Source organism: Alligator sinensis, unplaced genomic scaffold (genome assembly GCF_000455745.1).
Source record: "Alligator sinensis unplaced genomic scaffold, ASM45574v1 scaffold4_1, whole genome shotgun sequence".
Classification (NCBI taxonomy): domain Eukaryota; kingdom Metazoa; phylum Chordata; order Crocodylia; family Alligatoridae; genus Alligator; species Alligator sinensis.
Genome location: NW_005841887.1, coordinates 121,018 through 145,368, shown reverse-complemented (window position 1 = coordinate 145,368; position 24,351 = coordinate 121,018). Strand labels below are relative to the sequence as shown.

General features: G+C 40.8%; 1 protein-coding gene across 1 annotated transcript in view; it reads right to left on the bottom strand.

Moving 5' to 3' along the window:
* Positions 1-4,568: 4,568 nt before the first annotated feature.
* LOC102374039 (sushi domain-containing protein 4-like) overlaps positions 4,569-24,351 on the bottom strand; it is a 79,690-nt gene continuing 59,907 nt past the window's right edge. The window contains exons 3-6 of the mRNA XM_025196930.1: positions 23,052-23,264; positions 13,185-13,364; positions 7,854-8,042; positions 4,569-5,035 (exon numbers count right to left, since the gene is read on the bottom strand). Of these exons, the coding sequence (XP_025052715.1) occupies positions 4,908-5,035; positions 7,854-8,042; positions 13,185-13,364; positions 23,052-23,264 (710 nt within the window). The 3' untranslated portion in view covers positions 4,569-4,907. The remainder of the gene's footprint in view (positions 5,036-7,853; positions 8,043-13,184; positions 13,365-23,051; positions 23,265-24,351) is intronic.

Here is a 24,351-nt window from a genome sequence, read left to right as displayed (position 1 = left end):
TGAGGGGAACACAGGTGATACAGCAGGTGTAAAACAGTGATTTACTTTGACAGCCCTGTATATCAAAACTGAAACAAAAGACATAAAAAGAATGGATTACAAGTTGTTGTTCTATTGCCTTTTTTGCAGTGCTATGAACAATGCAAGGGGCATCAACTTCAATCACAATGAAAAGCAAAAGTGATTCCTTCATTGCAAAGAAGGAACCATCACTTTGAAATATAACAACATTGTTTTAGAGATTAACCATTTCCCCCAATGAAGACTGAAAAATCAGTTAATTTCAAAACAAAAAGGTTTATTTCCCCTAGATGTTTTCAGATACTGCATTTGGAAATGAGTGAAACACACACATAACTTGGGACCAAATTTTGAAGTCTACACTGACTTGATTAGATTATAAACTCTTAATTCTGGGCTTTACTCTCCCATTGAAGTTAATATACTGGAAGCTTGTGGAGGCTAGAACCTTGTCTTCTTATATGGGTCTATCAAGTGCCATGGCACCCTTAACCTGCCCTAATTAGTGAAGTCAATGAAAAAAACTGTTAAAAGAATGCTCAAATTGCTAAGTCAAGTACTTAAAAGTTAGGAAATACCAGAATGAAAGATGTCCATTCAACTTTTATTTACCTCACCCTGGCCATAAGCACCAGGATAGGGCGTTTATAGATGTGCTCCAGGAGGTGGAGGGAAGCGGGACACTTTAATTAGCAAGCCGCATTAATTAGCAACGCCACATATATCAGCATCCCAGCACTGGAAAATGGTGGCGGGGTGCTTTGAACTAAAGCTCATAGAACAAGTTTTAGTTTAAAGCTCCCTCCCACCATTTTTCAGTGCAGAAACGCTGATACATGTGACGCTGGAGGCTGGTGAAGTGCAGTAATTTCTATGCTCCAGTAGACTTGATTAATCGAGTCTGCTCCAACACACTGGATTCATAGCACTTCGGACCAGCCTCACTGCACATCTATAAGAGCCCATACTGTCTAAGGACTCCTGCTGTATGCCAGGTGATTTAATGTAGGTTAAAGGACTGTACCATAATGCATATTTGCAAGTGGACAAAATTAGAGTTGCACAATCAAGGACTTCCGAGTCCTTGATTTTGTGACCTTATTTTTTTTTTAATGCAGGTTTCTTATACAATTGCTTTAGTAATTTTTTAATTTAAAATGTTATCATAAGAACCATATTCACTTAACATGAGTCATTAGGCTGTTTTTGATCTTTTGATCCACCACATGTAGTTACCCATTATAGTAATGGAGTATCTGGTAGTAGTAGGAAGATATTTTGTTCTGTGTGGAACTGTGATGGAAGCGGGGGAAACACGCCCTCTGCCAGTGGGTTTCACAGCAATACTGAATTCAGTTGCGGCACATGAAAGGGTCAGTATTTAGTGGTTACAGATAGTTCTAACCCTGCACACCCAGGGCACTTACAGAAGTTACATGTTTTGCACAATGAGGTCCCTGAGAGCACTCTACAGCCATAATATAACAAACATTCATGGCTGCAGAGCACTTTTAAAATAGCTGATCACGTGAAAATTAACCATTGTTAAATCAGGTATTAGACTGCGCATTAGGGCAGAGCACCTTCAGGAACAGGCTCCCTGCAAGGGTTAATTTTGAGTGATTACATCCACATCCCATGCACCTTTGTGGGGCTGTCACAGATAGGAAGAGTCTCATCCTGCACAGCAGGGAATGGAGGAGAAGGGAGTAGGAGAAAGGTAGCCAGCCCTGCTGTTAGGGTGCTCATGCCAGGAGCTGGTGCAGGGAAGGGAAATCCATGCTTCCCCAGCACGTGGGCCTGAGCCAGCTTTCCCCAAAGACCCCAGCAGGGGTAGCAGGGCTGGGCCCGCATAGCAAGGGTGCTTGGATTCCCCCTCTGCCCCAGCTCCCAGCACCAGCAGCCAGGACTGCTGTCAAGGTGTTCACACCAGGAGCTGGGGCGGAGACAAATCCAAGCACCCCTGCCAGGGGGCCTAGCCCAGCTACTCCTGCTGGGGTCTTCTGGGGGAGCTAGCCTAGGCCCACATGGCAGGGAGCCTCAGATTCCCCAGCCCTCCACCCTTCAGGTCCTGGTACAGCAGCTAAGGCAGGGCACAGGGAAGACTGCATGCGACCTGCTGCAACCAGCAGTGAAGCTGGACAGATCACCCCCACCCCACTACAGAACAATTTTGCTAGCTGCCTGCTCGCTCTGTATGGTGGATGCCCCCCAGAGAGAGCTCCCTGACAGGGGAGAGTCCTGGGGAGAGGGAATGCTTTCTTGGCAGGGAGGAGTGGGGACCCAGCAGGCATAGTCAGCAGACATCTGGAAAAATTGCAATACAAGGGAGTGGGGCAGCATTGGTCTGAGGAGCCAGCAGAGTATGCTGTGAGGCCTCTGACAGCACCCCCTACCTCCTGGCCTCAGCCAGTGCCTGGAGGCTCTAAGCCCCCACCTTCAAATGCCTCACGTCTGTTAAGTTTGATTGTGCTGTACCTTTAAGCGCTTTGTGTAAAGTGCAAATGTTACGGGTGCGATGGGAAGTGGCTTCCAAACATTTGTGTAAGTGCCCCCATTGTCTCCCTCTTCTCTTTTGGACTCATTTCCCCCTACCAGCTCCTACCCCTGACCCTTCCCCACCTAATATCCATCTAAAACACCTAACACCTCTCCCTGTCTGCCTCTTCTCTGGCTTCTGTACCCCATTACCCTCCCTCTGCTTCTGGTCCTACCCACAACTCCTCTTATCCACCTGAATACCGCTCCTAACCTTTCCCTTCCGCAGCTCCTGTCCCTCTTCTTCCACCTCCCATTCCTAATCTTCCTTCTCCCTCAAGTTCTTGCCAATAGCTCCTTCCCCTGCATCCTTTTCCTCTTTACATGTTTCCCCACTGCATTCCAGTCAGGCTGTTCCTCATTCTCTTTCAGGCGTCCATGGCCTAAGCATGGGAAACACTGAGGGCAGTTTTGCTTTCAGTTCAGGTGTTGACCTCCATAGGGGCTGCTAGCAGCTGAGGGAAGCAATTGCAGGAAAAATTCCGGCTAGTGACTGGGGTGGCATGTGTACAATCTGGCCAGTAAGAAGGAATGGCAAAGTGAGAAAACATGCCTAGTGCACGTGCAATCTCCTCTAAGTGCATACAAATGATTTCTCAGTCTTATAACATGGCAAAATGTGCCTGGATTTTCTGAAGAACAGCACAAGGGATGCCCTAAATTCAAAGGCCATATTTCAAACTTTTGCTTCAAACACTGTTTATCACCAATTTCGAAAAGTGCTTGGTCTTCCCAGGCAAACAACTGTAAGAATTTAGCATTGGCAAAACAATGCGTTTTACCCTCACCTCGTTCTCAGAAGCATCTGAGCCATTTTAGCTCCAACAACTTTAACAATTCAGCTTGAGGCAGATACTTGAAATGGAAAAATTCAAATCTGGGTGGTTTAAGTTTGGCAATGCCATAAGCAAGTGAAAACAGGTAAGCAATGGACAACTTTAACTATAGACACTGTGCTCTTCACTGCCTAGAACATTTTCCCTTATCAGATATAAAACAGCTGTTTCTAAACAGCTGCTTCATACCACCACAGGGAAGGCTGCATTTCAACACTGGGTAAAGCAATTTCCATACAGAATATGTGAAAGAAAACATTTAGGTTATTTATAAGGAAAAAAAACTTCCTCCCCAACAGCAAGAACTGCATGAGTAGAAAAGAGTCTCCCATGAGACCTGGTGAAGCTCCATGCATGGAAGCACTAAAAATTAGACCAGTTTAAGCATTAAAAGCATATCATAGGGCAGAATCCTGTGTTGGTGGTGAAAGGCTGAATGAGATGAACTAATAGTTTCTTTCCATCTCCAGTTATTTTGATTCTACATGTAAAGTACACAAAATGCTTTGAGAGCCTTGAGAATACAAAACACCTAGTAAAGTAAAGTATATATAGAAGCATTAGTTATGAAACAAATACTACAGCTATACAAGTAGGGGCAAGGGGGAAGAAAGCCAAATGATTTCCTGGTGTAGCTCCACCCATTTCAGCAGAGTTACATCTGAAATTAATTTAGCTCATGTGGTTTAGAAAAGGCAAAATTCATAAGATTCTCAGACAACATGTGTGATTGCTGCTGTTCCAGACTCCATGGGATCTGAAAGCTCATGTTTAGATGGAGAGTCAACTGCAATGTAACCAAAAGTGTGGCATGTGCAACAAAATGAACATTTTTGTGCTTTGAGGTAGTACAGAGCACAACTAAATCTTTATTTTCCAAAACTGGGATAATCACTATAAAGTCTGCTATTAGACTGCAGAGAGATTTAGTAAAGATACCTCAAATGTCTTTTTAATGCAGTTTGCAAATTGTTGAGGCCTGCAGACAATGAAGAGGAGGAAATTATAATCAAAATTGCTTGCAGTGAAATACAAGCAGTACAAATGTTTAGTAAAGCATTATAGTATTTATTTGCTTTTAATCAATTCCATATTAAAGAATAAAACAGGACATTTTGTTAAATTAATTTAGTATTGATCAATGAAAATAAATTAATGGAATTAATTTGCCATTTGTATATCTCCTCCATGAAAAATGTTGCTGGGTACATTATAATACAAAGATAGTTGTAATATATGGTAGGTACATTGCAAAGTGGGGTTGGTACATTCAGTGAGAGCTGCAGAATAACAGATGTGAAAGGAGAATTATAGTTGGAAAGAGATCTCCTTAGAGTCTGATGCTCCTTCATTAAGTCACTTAGGGCAAAATAATCAAATGTGGATGGAAGTTTAAAAACTGAATTCTAAAATGAAAATGAAAAATGAAAGTTTAAAACTGTGCTGTGCTCCACTTAAAGCACTCCTCCTTGACAGCTCTGAAATGAAATGGTCAGCTGGGGTCCTACAATGCTATTGATCATTGTTCCCCCACAGAAACTGGAAGGACCCCAAATACCATAGAACCCATTCTTGGAGGTGTTGGGTGCTTATCCCAATCTTTTGTGGCTTGCTTCTGCCCAGAGTATATGAGAGTCCAACTAGAAATCACCAAGAAAAGTTTTAGTTGCAATATAAAAAGAATTGTGAAAAATGTAACAAGGGGGAAGGATAAGCCAGAACCTTGTAAAAACTAATGCATCTAACAGAAGCTGCATGGTATGCCTACAAATAGCTTTAAATAGTTCTCTTATCACCATGAGGAATTACTGACGATGGTCACATGGACTCATCATTTTAAGCCTTGCTATACCAGCTGTAAAAAACTGGAATCTTACTTTGTCCAAAAGTAATTTATAAAAAATAGCCACATGCTGTGTCCTACAGTTCGAGCATGGGCAATAAGATGCTGCTTATCTTTGGTTTCCCTTGCTTGAGACACCCAGACAACAATTTTAAGGAATATACTCTGAAGTAGCTGAATGGGTAAGTAAATTAGTCTGCCTGTGGGAAAAATAAAGCTTGTTGCAGCACATTTAATAGCTTTTAATGACTATTTTACTGGTTCCTTAACCCCCTTACTTAACTAAAACTGCACTAGTCCTACTTATTGCCTATTGCTTGCTCTTCTGGGCCAAATATGGGACACATCCATTTTGGGTTCATTTCCTGGTTCTGCCACAGACTTGCTGTGTGACCTTGAGCAAGATTTTTTTTTCTCTCTCTCTTTTCTACTTCAGTTCCCCATCTTGGAGACTTTGATACTTATCATGTCTATTCAGAACACAAGATTTTCAGGACAGAGTTTCTCTTTCACTCTCATATTTTAAAGTACCATATTTCATAGTGTATAAGTTGAGATTTGATGCCAAAATATTTCCCCTTAAATTTCCACCTCATACACCATATCAGTACTTTAGCCAGACTCTACGCTGTCTCCCTACCACATCGGGAGGTTGCATGCTGGCATCTAGGGGCTTCCCTGGTGCTGACTGAGGCCAGGCCAGGCTCCTGCCTCCCCCCTGCTCCTGCCCAACACCCTGGAGCTAGGCTGGGGGCCCAAACCCCATGCCCATTGAGTCTGGCCCAGGGACACTTACCCACAACCCAGGGGCTGCCCTGCAGGTATATGTTGGTCAGCAGGATGGAGCCACCGCTCGACAGTGCGGAAGCCACAGCGCCACCACCCACCCCCAGCAGCACCAGTGCAGAGAGCAGTAGCAGTGAGTGGCTCCCCACCAACAGCACCAGGGTGCAGAGCGGTAGCAGCGAGCAGTGCTTGCTGGGCAGGAGCCACTCATAGCCCCCCATGCTAAGCTCTGCTGCTGGCCACCCGGCTGCGGCTCATGGGCTCTAGCTGCAGCGGTGAGGTTGACTTATAAGAAAATCCTAACTTCTTTGATCAGAAATATGGGGCCGACTTATACGCTGTGTCAACTTGTACACATAAAATACGGTACCTAGCTCAATAGAGGCCTGGGTGTTGCTCTGATACAAATACTAATCATAGAAGTAGGGTCGGAAGGGACCTTGTAGATCTTCAAGTCCGACCCCCTGCCTGGGCAGGAGGGAAACTGGGCTCAAGGGACCCCAACCATGTAGGCATTGAGCCGCTTCTTAAAGACCCCCAGAGTAGGAGCCAGCACCACTTCCCTTGGAAGTTGGTTCCAGATCCTAGCCGCCCTAACTGTGAAGTAGTTCCTACGGATGTCTAATCTGAACCTACTCTCCAACAACTTGTGGCCGTTATTTCTTGTTATCCCGGGGGGTGCTGGGGGAAACAAGGTCTCCCCCAAACCCTTCTGGTCCCCCCTAGTGAGTTTATAGACGGTCACAAGGTCCCACCTCAGCCTTCTCTTGTGAAGGCTGAACAGATTCAGGTCCCGTAGCCTCTCATGATGATTTGAGGGTGCTAAAAACCCAGCCCTGTTCATGGCAAAACTACTAGTCAATGGGAGTTTTGCCACGTACTTTGACAGGAAAAGGGACCAGTAGTTTGATTTTCATCTGTGGTAAAGAAGAGCCAGGAAGTGATGCATACAGCATTTTCTGTTTAATCCACTTCTGTATATGGGTTTAATGCTCTTATCTAGCTCATTAAAGACTCATTTCTACTTTATCCTACTTTATGTTGTACTCTCCTTAAATGCTTTGATGATATCTGACAGAGGCTTTTCATATGATGATTATTTTTTAGTTATGTATGTCATGTGCTACTAAAAGAAATAAAACAAGAACAAATATTTATGCAGGGCTACTTTGTGATTCTGTTCCTGATTTTAAGAGAGATTAAATCATAAAATCAGTTTCTGTACTTGAAACCCCTTAAGCACACAGTCATTTCTGGATTCAAGATCCTGGATTGCTATTTAAAAATAAGCGATAAGAAACTCCATTACTGCATTACTTTTCACTAGTACATCCAGGATTCTCAATGCAAAGTCATGCAGCATGAACATGTGTATACACCTGGCATACCAGCTGAACTGAGACAGGTTACTCATCAGTATTTAAGAGTGCTTTCAATTCAAAAGGGAATTGTGTCCAAATCTTCAGCTCCCCAAACTGTCCTTATATGCAAGTAAATTCAGTAACTTTTTCAGCTTTTCATAAGAAAAGCAAAGATGATGCAGTTTAGATTTACATATAAACAATCTTCACTAATAAGAACTTAGGTATTTTCATCACAATAGCCAAGAGAACAAACATTATGTAGGTAACCTTAACAATTAAACTGTTTAGTGTTCCAAGATATACAGAAGACACATTTCAAAAGAGGAGCTTGAATGGACATGCTATACATATCCTGAGGATAGACTATGCAAAATGGTCCTGGGATCATAATCCTAAATTACAATTATAGATAGACTGTTAACTGTCCAAAATTAAAACACAAAACAAAACAGTAAGATGTTTTACCTTCCACGTCAAGGCACCTAGGTGGGCTACCTGACCAGATAAGTTTATACGTGCACTCAAGGAACTCTGCCCCTTCTAGTTTATATCCAGGAAAGCATTGATAATATACCACAGTTCCTACTGGAAAGGAGGACTCGAACTCAGATATATTAATGTAACTATGAGGAAGAACCAGTGGCCTCAGGCAACCTGCAAATTAGAGAAGAGGGAGGCATCTTTTATTATGAGGTGTTTATCTCAGTCATATTAACATATCCTGTTTATAGTTCCCAAGTTAAAAAGCATAATATTTCCCCCAGTCCTACTTAATCTCTCTCAGGATACAGTACACTAACAAATTACTGAAGTTAGCCATGATGCAAGTTACCCACGTGTCAGCTACTCTGCAATAATAACCTATGTGCATGTTCTTACCTTTCAGTACACGCAAGGAAAGTTACACCATTTTCATTGAAGGCTAAACTCCTTTACATTTATTACTAGGAGGAAAGACCATGCACATAGACAGTTGTTGCAGTACAGCTAGTACATCACAAATTCCTGCCCTCATTTATCTTGCAGTAACTTCTTGGTATGCCCATCCTGTCAGATGCAAAAGCTTCATTACTCCATTTAAAGTTCCTTCATTGCTTTCCCACACATTCTGCCAATGTAGGCTATTGGTGCTGAAAATTCATAAGTGCCCATTTACAAGCTGCAATGCTTTGTTTTCTAACCTCAAATATTCACTAGACTAGAAGCTGTTAATTATTTTGAGATGAAATCCCTTAATAAATTGTTGCTAATAGAAAACCATGGGCTTTATTGCTCTCCTTAAATAGGCAGTCTCTTAAGTTATTTTAATGCTGAGATTACCAATGTTACAAAGTGTGGCAAGAAAGGGGCTAAGTATTTAAAAAATGACCAGTAATTTTGGGACCTCAGTTGAGACAGCTTAAAGTTAATTAATGTTCAAAAGCTCTGGTGCCTCAAACTGGACACCAAAAAGCTGTGGCACTCAAGATCAGAAGTAATTTCCAAAAACTGTGGCCTAAGATTATCTAGAAAGGGCCAAATTTAACTTAAGTAAAGTTACATCTTGGATGTATTTGGCCTGTATTGATCAAATTAAAGCAGATTTTATAAGTTTGACACTGCAAAAGCCAATAGTGCGCTTCATAAATGATAGGATGTTATAAATAAAAGGAAGTTTATCACATGGTCACTCATGATCCAATGATATCCGATTAATATATATCCACTATTTTGAGCAACTACTGTTTTGAGCTGATACTCAGACTGAAGATTTCAAGTTGTGCATTGGGAAAAATTAGCAAAATTACTTCCCTTATTGCCTTAAATATGACCCTTTTTGGTTGGCAAACATCACTGGCAAGTGACCAGCAATGATTTTTGAGGAAACATGATTAGTAATCTAAGAATGAAAAGAAATCTTGTAAAAACTGATGAGACAAACAGAAGCTGCATGGTATGGCAACAACTAGCCTTAATAAGGCTCTTGTCACCTTGAGGAATTCCTGATGATGGTCACATGGACTCATCATTTTAAGGCTTGTTATACCAGCTGTAAAAAATTGGAATCTTTCTTTATCCAAAAATAGATTTTAAAAAAATGCTACATGCTGTGTCCTACAATTTGAGCATGTCCAATAGGGAGCTGCTCATATTCAGTTTTCCTTGCTTGAGATACCCAGACAACATTCTTTAAGGAACAGGCTCTAATGTAGCTGAAAAGGTAAGTAAATTAGTCTGGGCACTGCCCATGGGGAAAATAAAGCTTGTTGCAGTACATTCAGTTCTCCACAAAATAGCTATTAATGGCTATTTTATTGGTTCCTTAACGTCCTTACTTAACTAAAACTGCACTAGTCCTATTTATTGCCTATTGCTTTTTCTGCTGGGCCAAATATGGAACACATCAATTTTCTGCAGACAGAACAGTTTATACTGGCTTCCTACATGAAAAAATAACCAGTCTGTTGTGTGACAGCAACAAAGAATCAGACTTTGAAACAGGCCAAATTTATCTTCAGTGAAATTATACCAGAAATAATTTTGGCTCTTAGGACCAGATATTTAATGGTCTTTAGGCACTGAAAGGTACCTATAAGCATACAGTGGGATTTTCATGGGCATTAGGTGTATATGTGCTCCTAGGAATCACACTAGATGTCTACATTCTAAAAATAAACCTCAGAATAATAGCCTGTGCCAATATACACAAAAGAAACACAAAAGAAACCTGCTTCCTCAAAGTCAGATGTGATGATATATATGAGTTACATTCATGCTTTGTATTTAAAGATTGTCTTTTGGTTAACTGGCTTGTTATTTAATCTCTAAAGTATAATTATAAGGTCAAATATATATACATGTTCCTCTACTTTCAAATACAGTTAACAGGTCCACCTGTTAATTCTATGGGCATGTACGTCCCTGGGGACAAACAGCAGTAACTATAGTTGTCCTGCTGCTTAGTTGTTGCTGGGGAAGACCCCTGAATGTGTGCCCTGACATATGGCAAGTTGTCTCAGGTGGGGTAGGGGAGGCTGGAGCCAGCACCTAGGCTGGCCCAGAAGCCTTATCTGAGGTCCTAGGAGTTTCCCTAGGCAGCGTTGTGGGTGTGCAAAGCCTGGCCAGCAGCTGGAGTATGGGATCTCCCAGTGTCAAAAAAACTCCACTGCACTGCAAATCAGCAGTGCAGCAAATGCCTGCATGTACAGTGTGTGCAGTTTGTGGCATCGTGGACAGGTCTGTGGTACTGCAAACCACACGCGCACTCACCGTATGAGCACACTGAGACTGAATTAATCTTTTCAGCTTTAAAAATTTGTATTGCTTTTCATTTTGCCAAAATGTTTAATTTGGTGAAAAATGAAGAATGGGGAAGTGGAGGCAATAAAAAACAAAGTTATTTGGTTCTAGGTTACTGTCATAATTATCCAATGGCCAAAGTCACTGCCCTCGATTCTCATTTACTCTAAGGTTCCTTACAAGGTTCTGACAGTATAAAGTAACTTGTATGGAAAAGAGAAACATACCCACAAGCAGTGGGAATGCCAAGAATCAGTTGCTGGTCCAAGTCCTAATGTTGATATCACATTAATGTCCTCAGTTGCTGTCCTAACAGATAGACCAAACACTGCCCTGGGATGCCCAGAAAGAGGTTATAGAGCACTTGCCAAGGCAATGTGAGGAAGCCTGCACTGGGCCTACAGAATATAGCACTCTAGAGCTCTTGGCCTGGTACCTTTTACTAGAATGGTATTTACTTTTTAAAAAATGTGGCAATGACTGAATTAAACATGAGGAGATGTGAGGTTTTAGCAGAAAACTGAACACGCTGCAGCAGAGGAGTTTGTGGCAACAGCTGTTTCTATTCCAGGTCTCTGATATCACAGTTGAGGAAAACAACATACCAATAGATATAATGGCTCATTTCAGTAACAACCCAGAAAGGTTCCACCTGTTAACTCTAGGACCAAGTCTCCTATGCACAGGACAGACAGCACTTTGGTGTTCATTACCATTTCTTTAAAAATGGCAAGTACACTTAAAATTATCACAAACAAATTCCCTTTGAAGCGGAATGCAATGTTTTAAAGTGCATTTACTCTTTTGACTGGAAAGACTGGTTTCCTTAAAGGCTCTGCTTGTTTTGCTAAAACCCATAGATACAATTCATTTTATCTAAATGACTAAGCTAGGCCAGCTCCATTTGCCCAAACTTCAGTGTGCAAGTGCCACAAAGAACTCTCATTTCTTTATGAATTATGCATAGAATCACACACCATGTTAAAAAATAAAGCCCCTGGGAACTCAAGGACTTACATTTTCTTCTATATTAGCTATAGTGTTTTTAGCAACTGTCTGTTTTCAGCAGAGTGTGATTATGCTAGATTAATTTTATGATTTCTCTGATCTCCCTGAATTTTGAGAGAGGGAGCACTATTAGCAGAACAACAGGATCTATAAAACTGATGTAAGATGCCTTTGCACCAGGATAATAAGAAGTCATAACAGTCTAAAACTCTAATTCTGTTAAAATACAGTACTTCATTATGGAATTCCCTATTGTGCTCCAAACATAAAGTCTTATCTTACTCTGAGAGGGCAAGCACCCATTATACCCACTGACTTCACTTTGCTCAGCATTTCACATGGTCAAGCCTCACTTTTTAAACTGTATTAGACACATAGGGCTTTAGATTACAAATAGAGATCAAAGTCAAGTGGGGGTTAGATAACATAACAAACCCCAACCTTTTCCTTAACATGGATACAGGTTAAACTCTTGGGTATTCTTACATGTACAAGTGCTGCCACGCCGGGCACTTCAAAAAACACCGAGTGCTGTGACATTTGCAGTTGTATAAGTGACAAAATGTGTGCCAATGTGAAGAAAGTGGCGGCGGTGTGCTTTTGAACAAAACACCTCGGAGGTGCTTTTGTTCAAAAGTGCACTGCCACCATTTTCTCCGTGCTGACACGCATTTTGCCACTTATACAAGTGGCGCAGCATGATGCGCATCAGCTCCCGTGCAGAGCAGACTCAATTAATTGAAGTGATGGATCTCTGGCACTTCCGAGACCTAACAAGTATGTGTATAAATGCCCCTTATCTCTATTTAATTGATCAAGGTTTGCTTCAGGGGAAGCCTAGAATCAACCTCAGCCAGCTAACTGAGGTAAAAAATACTAACCTCTGCTTGCTAGAGGGCAAAAGATCATAGATGAGGGTTAGTTAGCATATGTGCACTACAGCCATCTTAGCTCCTCCTACTTTTCCCAATCTAGATACTACTTATATTGGGTTTTCTCCTTTTCAAACACCATTACTAACACTAACTCCTATGCCAAATTAGGCCCTGTACACTGTTTTATGTCATTATCCTCTTCTCCCTATGTCCACTTCACTGGGCTCACAAAAGCAAAAGGCAGCTAAAAGCATAGCTCATTCACCAAAGCTGGTAGTGAGCCACAGAGCCACAGGTGGGCCCACGGCTTGTGTGGTCTCCAAGACTTTGTGGTGGTCTTCTCACTGAGGTGGGCTGCACCATGTTTTATTAAAAGGAAAGACAGGCTTGTCTCAGATTTTAAACTAGCAAATAACATCTAAAATACTATTTTATGTTAAAGGTATGGTAAAGAACATGGAATTTTATTTTTTCCAGGGAATACATAGGGTGAGCAAATCCAAAAGCCTTTGCAGAAGTACTATTAGAATGCTCTGTAACTGGGACAGAGCAGATCACTTCTATTCTCTGCAGTAACAGGAAAAAAAATACAAGGTACACAAACTATAAAATAGGATTTTCTGATGTACAAAACCTTGGCAAATGGGCAGATTATCCCATGTTCCATCGTCTTGACATACTGAAACCATGTTGTCTAAGTCAGGGTAACGGATCTGGAATCCTTCATGACAGCTGATTATTAACTGATCTCCAGTCCTGTATGTCTTGTTATGAATCTCTGCATCTTCAACATGTGGAACAAGGCAATCTGTGACTTCATAAAAAAATATTATTAACTTAATTAAAAAAATTCATAGCCAGCCATTTGACAGTCAAGCTCTTAAGCAAAGTTAAACCATAATATATCTATTCCAGTTAGACAGTTTGCACACTACAGAGCAAAAAAATGCAATTCAGTTAATATATACTTTCTCCAGCAACCCATCAATTCTATATCTGTTGTATGATACTCGTCTGCAGTCTTATGATAAAGGTTCATATTTCCAAATTCTGTGAACACGGAGGTATATAGGGCTTAGGTCAAGGTAGGGTTTAGAGAGGTCATTATTAATATTCCCTTTTTATCAGATATACAAGTTAAACTGCACATACAGTAAGCCAGTGTAAGCAGCAGGGGCAAGCAGCCTTAGTGTAAGAGAAGAGAGAAAAGAAAGGATGAAATGCTGGTACAGTGTGAGAAATGAGGACAATTACATTTTAATCAAAAAAGAGAACACACATCAAGTACATTCAGCAGGGTCCACACAGATCTGTTCCAGAGTTCATACATAACAGACCTTCATTCCACAATCTCAGCTGTATATCAATTAAGTCCCCCGCAGAAGTATTATGCCTAAATATCTGTAGCCATATCTCTTCATTACCTGAGAATCTGCAAAGCAGCAAGGCAGCAGATTTAATCTAAAGAGCCCTCTACATTCCTTTTAGGTTTAGATGCTGTGGAACATAGTTTACATATTTATATTTATATTCAGAGATGGTCAAGCTTCAGCTAACAGCAAAATACACCTTATTTTATCGCTCATTCTATTTTTTTTTTGGTTATTTGCATCCTACATGATAATCAATCACAGATACTAAAGCAGGAAACACATTTAAACAAGGAAATCATTGGTGAACACTGGTGAGGCCTCACCTGGAGTATTATGTTCAGTTTTGGGCTCCACACTTCAAGAAGGATGTAGACAGGCTGAGCGCAGAGCAACAGAAATGAATAGGGGCCTGGGAGGCAAGACTTATGAGGAAAGGCTAAAAGAACTAGGGTTATTTAGTCTGGGGGAGAGAAGATTGGGGGGGTGGGAGGATTTCATAACAGTCTTCAAATACCTGCAAGGCAACTACAGAGAGGAGGGACACAGACTATTCTCTGTGGCTGTGGGGGACAGGACTAGAAGCAATGGCTTCAAAGTGCAGCAGGGGAAATTTAGGCTGGACATTAGGAGGATCTTTCTGACTCTGAGAATAGTCAAGCATTTACACGGGATACCTAGAAATTTTCAAGAACAGATTAGACAGACACTTGGCTGGACTGTTTTAGTCAGGGAGGATCCTGCCTTGAGCAGGGGGCTGGAGTAGATGACCTTGTGAAGACCTTCCAGCCCTGCTTTCCTATGATCACATCATGTTATTAATTTTACAGACACCTGTGGTCATAAAAAGGCCACTGAGTCCTAATTCACGTATGTACCTATCTTCCTTAGCCTGTATGCCCTCAATGCAGAGATGCCGAATAAGGTAAAATTATTGTGAGAATAATGTCTGTTTCTAAGAGACATATAGTGGATTTCATATATTAATCCAAAGGATAAAGAAAAGTCCCTGATTTTGTACTGCATTATACATACCAGTTTAATATCAGTGTCTCCACTGAAGTCAACTGAGTCACAGCAATATAAGACTAGAGTAAAACAGTAGCAAATCAGGACTCAAGCGAATTAATTTGCCAAGATGTTCTAAAGTAACTAGTAACTTTCAATGCTTCTGTTTTTGGGTGCCCAAAATACTGTCTTCAAAGTGCCTCATTTTCAGAAAATGTTCAGCATTTTCCCTTTCAAAGCAGGCTTCTTTCAGTGGTCTCCATTTAGATACACAAAACCTAACTGGACCCAAATCAATTGCCAGCTTTGAAAATCTTGTTTGCTAAATGAAGCATGATGGAGAATCAGTGTAGTAGTGATATATGGGCACAAATACACTGTGGTACTAAGCAGAGTGGTGTTTAGATGGAATAATACATAAATAAATACAACAGAGGGTGGAAGATTGGGCAGGAAAAAGAGGCTGGCAAAAAAACCTTGCTGCCACTACATTGCTAAAGGCCAGGCAAATGGATAAGTGAAGACAGCAGAGGTGATTCAAAGTTTATCCTCCTCATAAATGTGAAATAAGATTAAAGAAAGGAAAAAATGTGAAGAAATATATCCATGAAATCATCTGTTTGGATGCCAGTAAGCAATCTAGGTCAGAACCAGGAGTAAAGAATTACTAAGCACCAGAAAACATAAGGAGACTAAAATGCTCCAAATAAAAAAAAAATCATAAGCCTGTTTTGTGCGGCTTTACAAACATTTCTGTCCCGAGAGATGATCACCTGCCATTTGGAGTGCAACATCTATCAAAAAAGAAGCCTGTTTTAAAAACCACTTGGGAGCTCCATACTTTAGTGAAACAAGAGAAAGTTTCTGCCTATTTCTCTAGCAGTTTTTTTCCCTAGGGGGTCAGAGTAATATTACATTTAATTTTAGTAACCAGTCATGATCATCCACATAGAGGACGAATTGTAACATCTTGCTTTCAAGCTGCTTGCTTGTTAGAGGCATAATGTCTAAGCAAGGCAGAGACAATTTTGAATTAGACTAGATGAACAATTAGCAAGAGTGAGGAAATAAATGATGTCCTATGATTCCTTCAGTTTTTCAGTGACTCTTTCAGTCACCAAATCTCACCAACATTTTTTGGAGAGTTGTTCCTTGCTCCAATCTAAACCTACATCCCTTTACACTTTTAGCGTATAGCTATCATTTTGAGATTACATCGTATTTGCCAGTCTTATATTATGTGACCTAGAAAGAAGTACTAGTTAATGATTTCCCCTGATACCTTTAATTGATTGATTGCTGGTGTTGTTTGCCAGGTATTCAGACAGAGTGCAACTGCTATCCATGGGAACATTAATGGGTAGTGACAATGGTGTAACCAGGGGTAAGCAAGAAAAGCACCAGTTCCAAGGCTCTGATTTGGAGGAGGTACCAAAATGGTAGCCCCCAGGGAGTCCAAGCCACACCACAGAACCGGAAGCCCATGTATGGGGAGGCAAGACTCTGGCATTTGGCACCTGTTTGTAGGCATCTCTGCCCAGGGTGCCAAAATTCCTAGTTAAGACTCCGAGTGATGATAGCAGTATGTCTAGTGCTGCAGATGACCAGAAACCAAAAGGTTTATATTATTTATTCATTTCTAGAGTACCTATGCCATAGCCTAATAAGTGTACTAATCACCTAATAAGTGTACTAATCACACCTTGCCCAATATTTAAACAGTCTCAAAACACTGGGATCTCCTCAAATAAGACAGTGAGCACAGGAGTCCAAAATGATGCCGCAAACAGCAAGGCATGACGATGAATTTTAATGCTGCCACAAGGAGACTTCAGTGAAAGTCTTCAAGAATGGAATAGCAAAGATAAAGAACCTGATCTTCTGCCTGACTCAGAAGCTGAGGGCGAATGACAAGAGATAATGCCAATACACAGCTCACTCTTGGGATAATGGTGTTCCATTGCTACATAAATACAGAGGCAGAGTATATGCTGAGGTGAAATACGAGAATTTATTTTCAAAGCAGGGGAAATTGATCCTGTAACAACAATCTATTACAGTGACTTCATTCCTATTATCCCAAATGACAGCTGTAGATTGAACCATTTTAATCAGATGGATGTTGGCAGACTACAGTGACAGTTGTTCACTGTACCATTATTGGCCTGCTACATCTAGGCTGGCGTAGATAATAGGCCTATTGCAAGCTTCAGTTGCTTCCAGACCCTTGTATCCACAGTAATACAACCTACTGTACTCTTCTGAGCAAACTAGTTTCTCGCTGGGGGAATTTATATTGTTTAGCATTTAATCATGAATAAAGTGTTATGGTCTTTCCTTTTGGCACTTGCATTAGCCAGCACAGATTCCATTTGGAACAGCTGAGAATAAGTGATTCAATTTTAAAACTTCTTGGCCCCAGAAAATGTGTGTGTTTTTCTCAAGTATTTTGCAGCAAATACACTGGAACCTGGAAACCATACCATGTAATTATTAATCTTTACACAGCATTAAAGAGAAAAGTGTGCTACTTATATATTCTATTTTGGAGATGTTTCATATGATCCATTTAAATTTAATACTTATATTTTAAACCAGGAGAGCCTAAACCATGGGTGGGCAAAATGCGGCCTGCCACGCCATTCTATCCGGCCCGCAGGGCCCCTAAAAATTTTAGAAAATGAATATTAATCTGCCCTGGGCTGCCTGTTATGCGGCCCTTGATGGCTTGCCGAAACTCAGTAAGCGGCCCTCTGCCCAAAATAATTGCCCGCCCCTGGCCTAAACCATGTTCTAAGCAGGGCACATAATTTGTGAAACTCCAGGAGCCCAAACACTGTAAACGCAGGTCATCTTTCATAGAGGCACAGCCTGCAGATACTACTAGTTAAGGTAACGGCATCCCATTTACAGGCCATTGGAACAGTGGAGGCAAGGCTCCACTGTTTCTGTAACTTAAGCACAAGGAGGGGATAATGCTCCATCCACCTTCACCCCCAGGTAACCCCTGGTACCCACTGGATAGAAAGCTGGATGGGCCTCAGGGCCACACTGGAACTGGAAACAATTAGTAGAAACCCACTGCCCTCACCCAGGATCAAATCCAGGTTTTTTCTAGTCTGTAGTCAGTCACATTACCAACTGAGCTATGCAGCTCCTGCAGATGCTACTACTTCCCATGTATAATTCTCCATCTTTGCTCAACTTTGGTAAAGATGGAATGGTGCATATTAGGATTTCTAGTTTTGGAAGTTCATGTGCCTGTGTTAAAGGAAGGAAGTGATTTCAAGCTACAGCTTAAAATACTGTGATCTGAATTTTGGCATGTCACTATTAAACTGCCCCAAACTCAGCTACACCAAGAGGTCCTTGGTTTATATGCAGGCTCATTGCATGATCTCTCCATTTTGTCTGCTTCATTCAGTTGAAAAAGCACGGCATGGAAAAAATACATGACCCAGTTCAAGTAAGATTTCAGAAAGAATTTCATAACCCTTCCTGCTCTCAAGAACAGTGATCAAAGGCAGTTGTGAGGCAGGGCATGGCCTATTCATGTACACACAAACGTGAAAAAAGCCACTGATCTGGGGTATGTTATTAGGGAGCTGCTAACCTGCGTGACATGTACTTTATCTGTGGCCTGTAAGTGCAGAATTACACTGGTATGATTACTATGGCAATGACAAACAGATTACATTCCAGGAAGTACCACAAGAATCCTGCTGTTATTACTCTTCTTTCAGTAGTGCCTAAAGGCTCAACTAAAACTGATGCTGTATTGTTCTAAGCACTGTATGTACAACATACAGGATCTGCACAACAATGGATCTACAATTTTGAATTGGGGGTGGGGGTACAGTCAGGATTGTACCCTTGGCCTTTGGGGCCAGAAAGATGTGGCAGGCACCACAAGTTGGAGCTCTGGGCTTCCATGAATGGCAGAAGTGGAGGAACTGAAGTGGGAAACCACTGCACCCTGCCCTGGATTTTCACCTGGCTATGCAATATCTAAACTAAGTAGCTTGGATACCAAAAGAAGAAGTGTGTTAGCAGATTGCTCTGCCTGGAGTAATTTATCATGAGAAACCAAGCCTCAGCACTGCACTAACATGGTTGCAATGATTCTGGTATCTATTTTAACCCACTGAGAACTAGCTTGGGTATCTATCAGCACTGCTTTGTGCCATGTGGACATACCCATAGGAAGGGTGAATCCCTATGCTGAAAATGTGGCAAATTAAATAGACAAGACAAACACAATGTGGGAGAAAGGAAGTAACTTCCTCTTCATTCCACAGGTTGGGAACTGCAGGACAAAACATACGTCTCTATGATTTATGGCTCAACAGTGTAGAGATACCCTACTCTAGCTGCGTGCTCAGTAGCTCAGGAACTGGAAAGCAGCCTTCAAATGCACTGTGACTAAAAACTCAGCCTGAGAGGAAGCTATTAGCTCTTGTTCGGAGTATTCCAACAGTTTCAGCAGCCACATATTCAAGGTAAGAGAAGATTAAAATGCAAAAAACACAGCCTCTTACTCTTAAACAGTAAGCACAGAAGTCTGACTTAGGCACTTTGAGATGTATGTGTACAACCACGTAAGAACTGATGGCAGTTACAGGCATAACACACACACTGGAGACAACAAAGGAATTTAAGTAAATAAATTTTTGAGACATGCATTTATCAAGTATCTAGTCATGCTGTGCTGTGCAACTGTGTGCTTGTTTTGACACTTATGATAGTCTGCACCTTAACAGGAAATGGCAAGCCTGCAGAATCAAATCAATTCACTGAAAATCTCCAGGTAAGCCTGGAGATTAATTTTTATGTGAATAACTTTATACAGCTTGTCATTCCATACTCTTTGGAACAGCATCAGTGCTCTAGTTTGTAAAGCAACAGTAGACTGTTCTAGTGAATTGCTGAGTAATCATTTTATATATGCAAACTGTCCTTAGTTAAAAGTCAGGCTTCTGGGATAAAGTTTAAAATAAATTGTGATACATTAGGTGTTTTTTTTAATGCTCCAACACTAAGGCAGTCATATTAAAAACAAGTATTTTAATGAGCCAGATGGCAGCATCTCAGATTTACATAAAGCACAAATGTAGTTCTTTACATGTGGCAAGTGCAAAACTCAGCTTCTGCTTTAAGTGTCCAGGTTTATCACATGTATTTCACCTTGTGACAGGTAACAATGATACACACTGCATTGTGAAATCCAGATTTACTGCCTATTTTTGCACACATTATTAAAGAAAAAAATTCTGCAATGAAGACTTTTATGACAAGCACAAAGCCTTTGATAGATACCATGAAACTCCAAAATTGCTTAAAAATCCTCTTCAAATGGATCCCAAAAGTGCCATCCTACTGTATTGCCCATCAATCACTCCTGTCTTATAACTACAGCCCCAATTCAGAAATGCCCATAAACATGTACTTAAGTCCCTCTGATGAATGTCATATGCATCAAAGTCAAATGTCCAGCAGAGTGAATATCCCCCCACATCAAGCTAGCATGGTTAAACTATACCGGTTTCTATACCCAACATCAAACAAGGAAGAGATGTGGCTAGTATAACATTTGGCTGCCTTTCACTCCCCAGCCTGAACAACCAGGGACCCGTTTACAGCTAGAAGCAACCAAAGATGGGCTTGAATACATGCCTCTGAACCAGGAACTATTTTATGCAAAGGCAGAGTGGGAAAAACAAACTGCTTCTCCCTGTTACTAAAGTCTATGACTGTTTAGACTATAGTGTTAGGCCTCACATTTAGGAAAGACTGCCTAATTGGGAAGCGTGTAAACATATGGTTAAATATGTTACTTAAAAAGGACTGATTGCATGCCTAAAATTAAGCTCATGTTTCAGTGCTCTGAATGATCAGGGCCTTGACAGGCAATACATTTTAAAGAGTCAGTATTGGGAGTTAATGACCGATCATCTCCTGGGCAACTGTTATCACTCAGACTATCACATGATCATCCCTCAATATTTTGGATATTCTCCCAGGCTGAAATATTGAGCTCACTGTAGAAAAAAGGAGTTTTGTCATTGCCTTCTTGGGACAAGACTTCACCCATGGATTTCTACTCAGCTGGGTTTGTTTATATGCAATAGAACATACTAGTGCTTAGTGTAATAACTGTAGCAAGTAATACATATTCTGTCTCAGAGATACAGGGTGCATCAACACATTCATTAATGCACCGTTGTTAGTGTACATTAAATTTAGTATATGTATATAAATATACAAGTGACATCTGTATTTGTATACTTGTGCACCTTTTTAGTAATGCTACTGTGTCGTAGCCTAATAATATTGTTCAGTAGCATATTAGCACTGTTTGTGCTGTAATGCGCTACTGTGCAGTAATATTAGGCTACTACACAGTTAGTGTCTCATGTAGACATGTGCACAGAGAAGAATCTCCCACAGCAAAGACTCAGTAATGTTTAACAGAAAATACATGTTTTAAAAATTAGCTTTTCACTCCTAGTTTATTACCCATTTTAAAAACAGTTGTTTCTTTTTGTTACTCCATTTTATTTTTTTTCACAAAAAATCATTTGTTTGGAGAAGATGAGCATCTATGCCAAATGGATGAAATATGGGAATATTTGAATAAAATATGTGTGTGTGTACACTCCCACACACACTTGTTTAAATGTGGAGGATTTTCTTTTACGCTACAAGAGAATGAAGCCAAACCAAGAAATGACTGCTATTTTATGGAATGATATCTACAGGATTATCTTTGCTACAGTATGAAATATGCAAAGCATTTTGTAATAAAATATGTCTTTTTAGCAAAAGTGAAATGGGATTATACTTCCCTAGGATTGTGGTTTTTAACTGGACTGGAACAGGAGATTTCTGCTTTAAGATCTCCATGCTGGACAATTAAAATAAAGAACAAAAACAATCAACAAGATTTACTGAAAAAAAAAGAAAAACAGAATTAGCTGCAAATGAGACTACTATCAAGTCTATATTCTAGGTCCTTATGCATAAGATCTTATGAAAAGATATTTTTTAAGCGCAGAAAGTTTTAATAAAATTTGACCTTGCATTCACTGAAGTCAATGGAATTCCTGCTATTGACCTCAATGAGGACAGGATCAGGCCCTAAAACACAACACAATAGGGGTGTGTGTGTGTGTGTGTGTGTGTACACATACTCAGAGTAACTCCACTAAACCCACCTGCTCAGGTTCTGCCTCCTAGCTCATAATGCAACAAAGAGATAACTCTCCTGGCCAAAAATTATTTGAAAAGTTTCACAGAGATACAGCATAAATCCTACTGGTGCTTTTATGATTCTTGATTATAAGCTCTATTGAACAAAAATAAATCATTTGGAGGAAGAAGAATAATTTTAATGTATTTGGTGAAATGAATAGAAAGCACTGCTTACACATAATTTTGGCCAAAATTTATGTTTGTGTTTTGCTAGTCTAACCCTGATTCCATCAAATCTCTTAAAAGGAAACATAACTTAGTGTCCCAATTACTTAAGACAAGATATATTTTTAAACTCTGAACATATTTATGTATAATAAAAATCAAGTTGCTTTACCCCATAAGTGTCTGGATTACCTAGTAGTAAAATTATAGTATGCCAATAAACCACTACTTCCCATACTTATTCTCCCCTAATGAATTATGCATTACATATATGTAATAATAATAATAGTTAATCCTTTGATTAACATTCATCTTTAGTACTATTAGCAATTAATTACATTTTCATAGTAAGATCTTACAGAAAGGAGCACTAACTTGACAGGCTAGTAAAATATACTGTTATTGGGGGAGTTTTCTTTCTATCAACAAAAGCCACAATAAATCAACTTATAATTGGACAAAAGGAGAAACATTATTACTTCTATTTCTTAGTCACCATTAAAGTTCCTTTATGTCCCTGCCCCCCCTCCCCCCCCCACACACACACACGCCTTCCCACCACACTAATCTATTTTGACAACTTTAGCTCAGAAATGAAAATACAAATAACATATAAGCATATGGGCTCCAACCTTCTGCACTCTGCATGGGATGGATCCAGACAATAAGGCTGACATTTCTGACATGCTTTAACAAAACTGACTTACCACCTCGTAGGCACACGGGTATATCACTTGGTCTCCAGCTCAGGGAGCCATTAAAATGTCTCTCACACAGTTTTTTTGAAGGACCATCAAGTCTGTATCCTTCTTGGCAGTGAAATCGGACTCCAGAACTTTCAAAGAAAATGCCAGAACTGGGGGTCTTGTATCCATGTTCAGGGATTCCTGGATCAGCACAAGCGTGGAGGTCCTCGAACCCTATGTCAACAAAAATGTAAAGGAATTACATGTGTTCATTCCTCCTATAGTTAGCAGTCTTCCTTGTTCTAGGATTTACCATGGTTACAGCTTCTGGAGAACACCTAGGGCCAACAGAGAGGATCCACACAGCAATCATTCACCAAGCTCCTTATGCAAGGAGACCTGTAATCCTTTCAGTAATGCCCACTAACAATGCCCCTTCAGAATTTTCCAGGTGTTGAAACACTTCACAGCCTCACACACCTACTGAGGTAGGAGCCGAAATGAGGTCAATCCAGCCGCTCAACAGCTGATAGGTAAAAAGTAAAGCACCCATGGGAGCTACGTGTGGGGATAGCAGGGCAATGTATCTACAGCCAATCAGTAGCAGCTAGTGGGTCTGAGGGATTTGGAAGGAAAAAGAAGTGTGGTGTGTCACAACCCAGTGAGTTTGGTGCCTCGGCACGATGGAATTTTCTTGCCACATGAGAGCCTCTTGCACAGCGAAAGTTTTTGCTGCACAGAAGAACCTCGGTGCAAGAGAGTTCCCGCCAATTTGCAGGGTGCATTTCTTTCTTGCAGCACAGAAATGCATGGTGCAAAGAGTTCCCGCTATTCGAATGCAAATTTGTGTCCCGCTATTGACCAGTTCTAAATTATTCACACGTAGTGGCTAGTAATTGGCTAGCTAGCCGTTTAAAAATTCGCGCGACTTCCGCCCAAGTCGAAGAACTTTGAGCACGCTGCAAAGTGCCTCTAAAGAGATCTGACTTGCGGCTAGCTGGTCGATAGACTGATCACCTATCGATCCCTCTTCCCGTCGCCGAGCGCAATCCCAGACGTTCCCTTTTCCCGCCGGCTTAAATTGCGGACGGATTAACTGGCTTGGGCCTCGCCAGCTGGAACAACTCACATAGTTGTTCAGACGACCGGACCATCTGCGTCGCAACTACAGGCGGCGTAAGTAAATGTTTTTGCAACCATTAAACCTTGTCTGCCTCTCCATTTACCAGCCCGCCCTGACGAACGAGCAATTTCTAAATCACCTCGAGTCGGCTCTGGCCGTCCGAGACATGGCGACGAGGATGGGATCTAAGGGCACGGT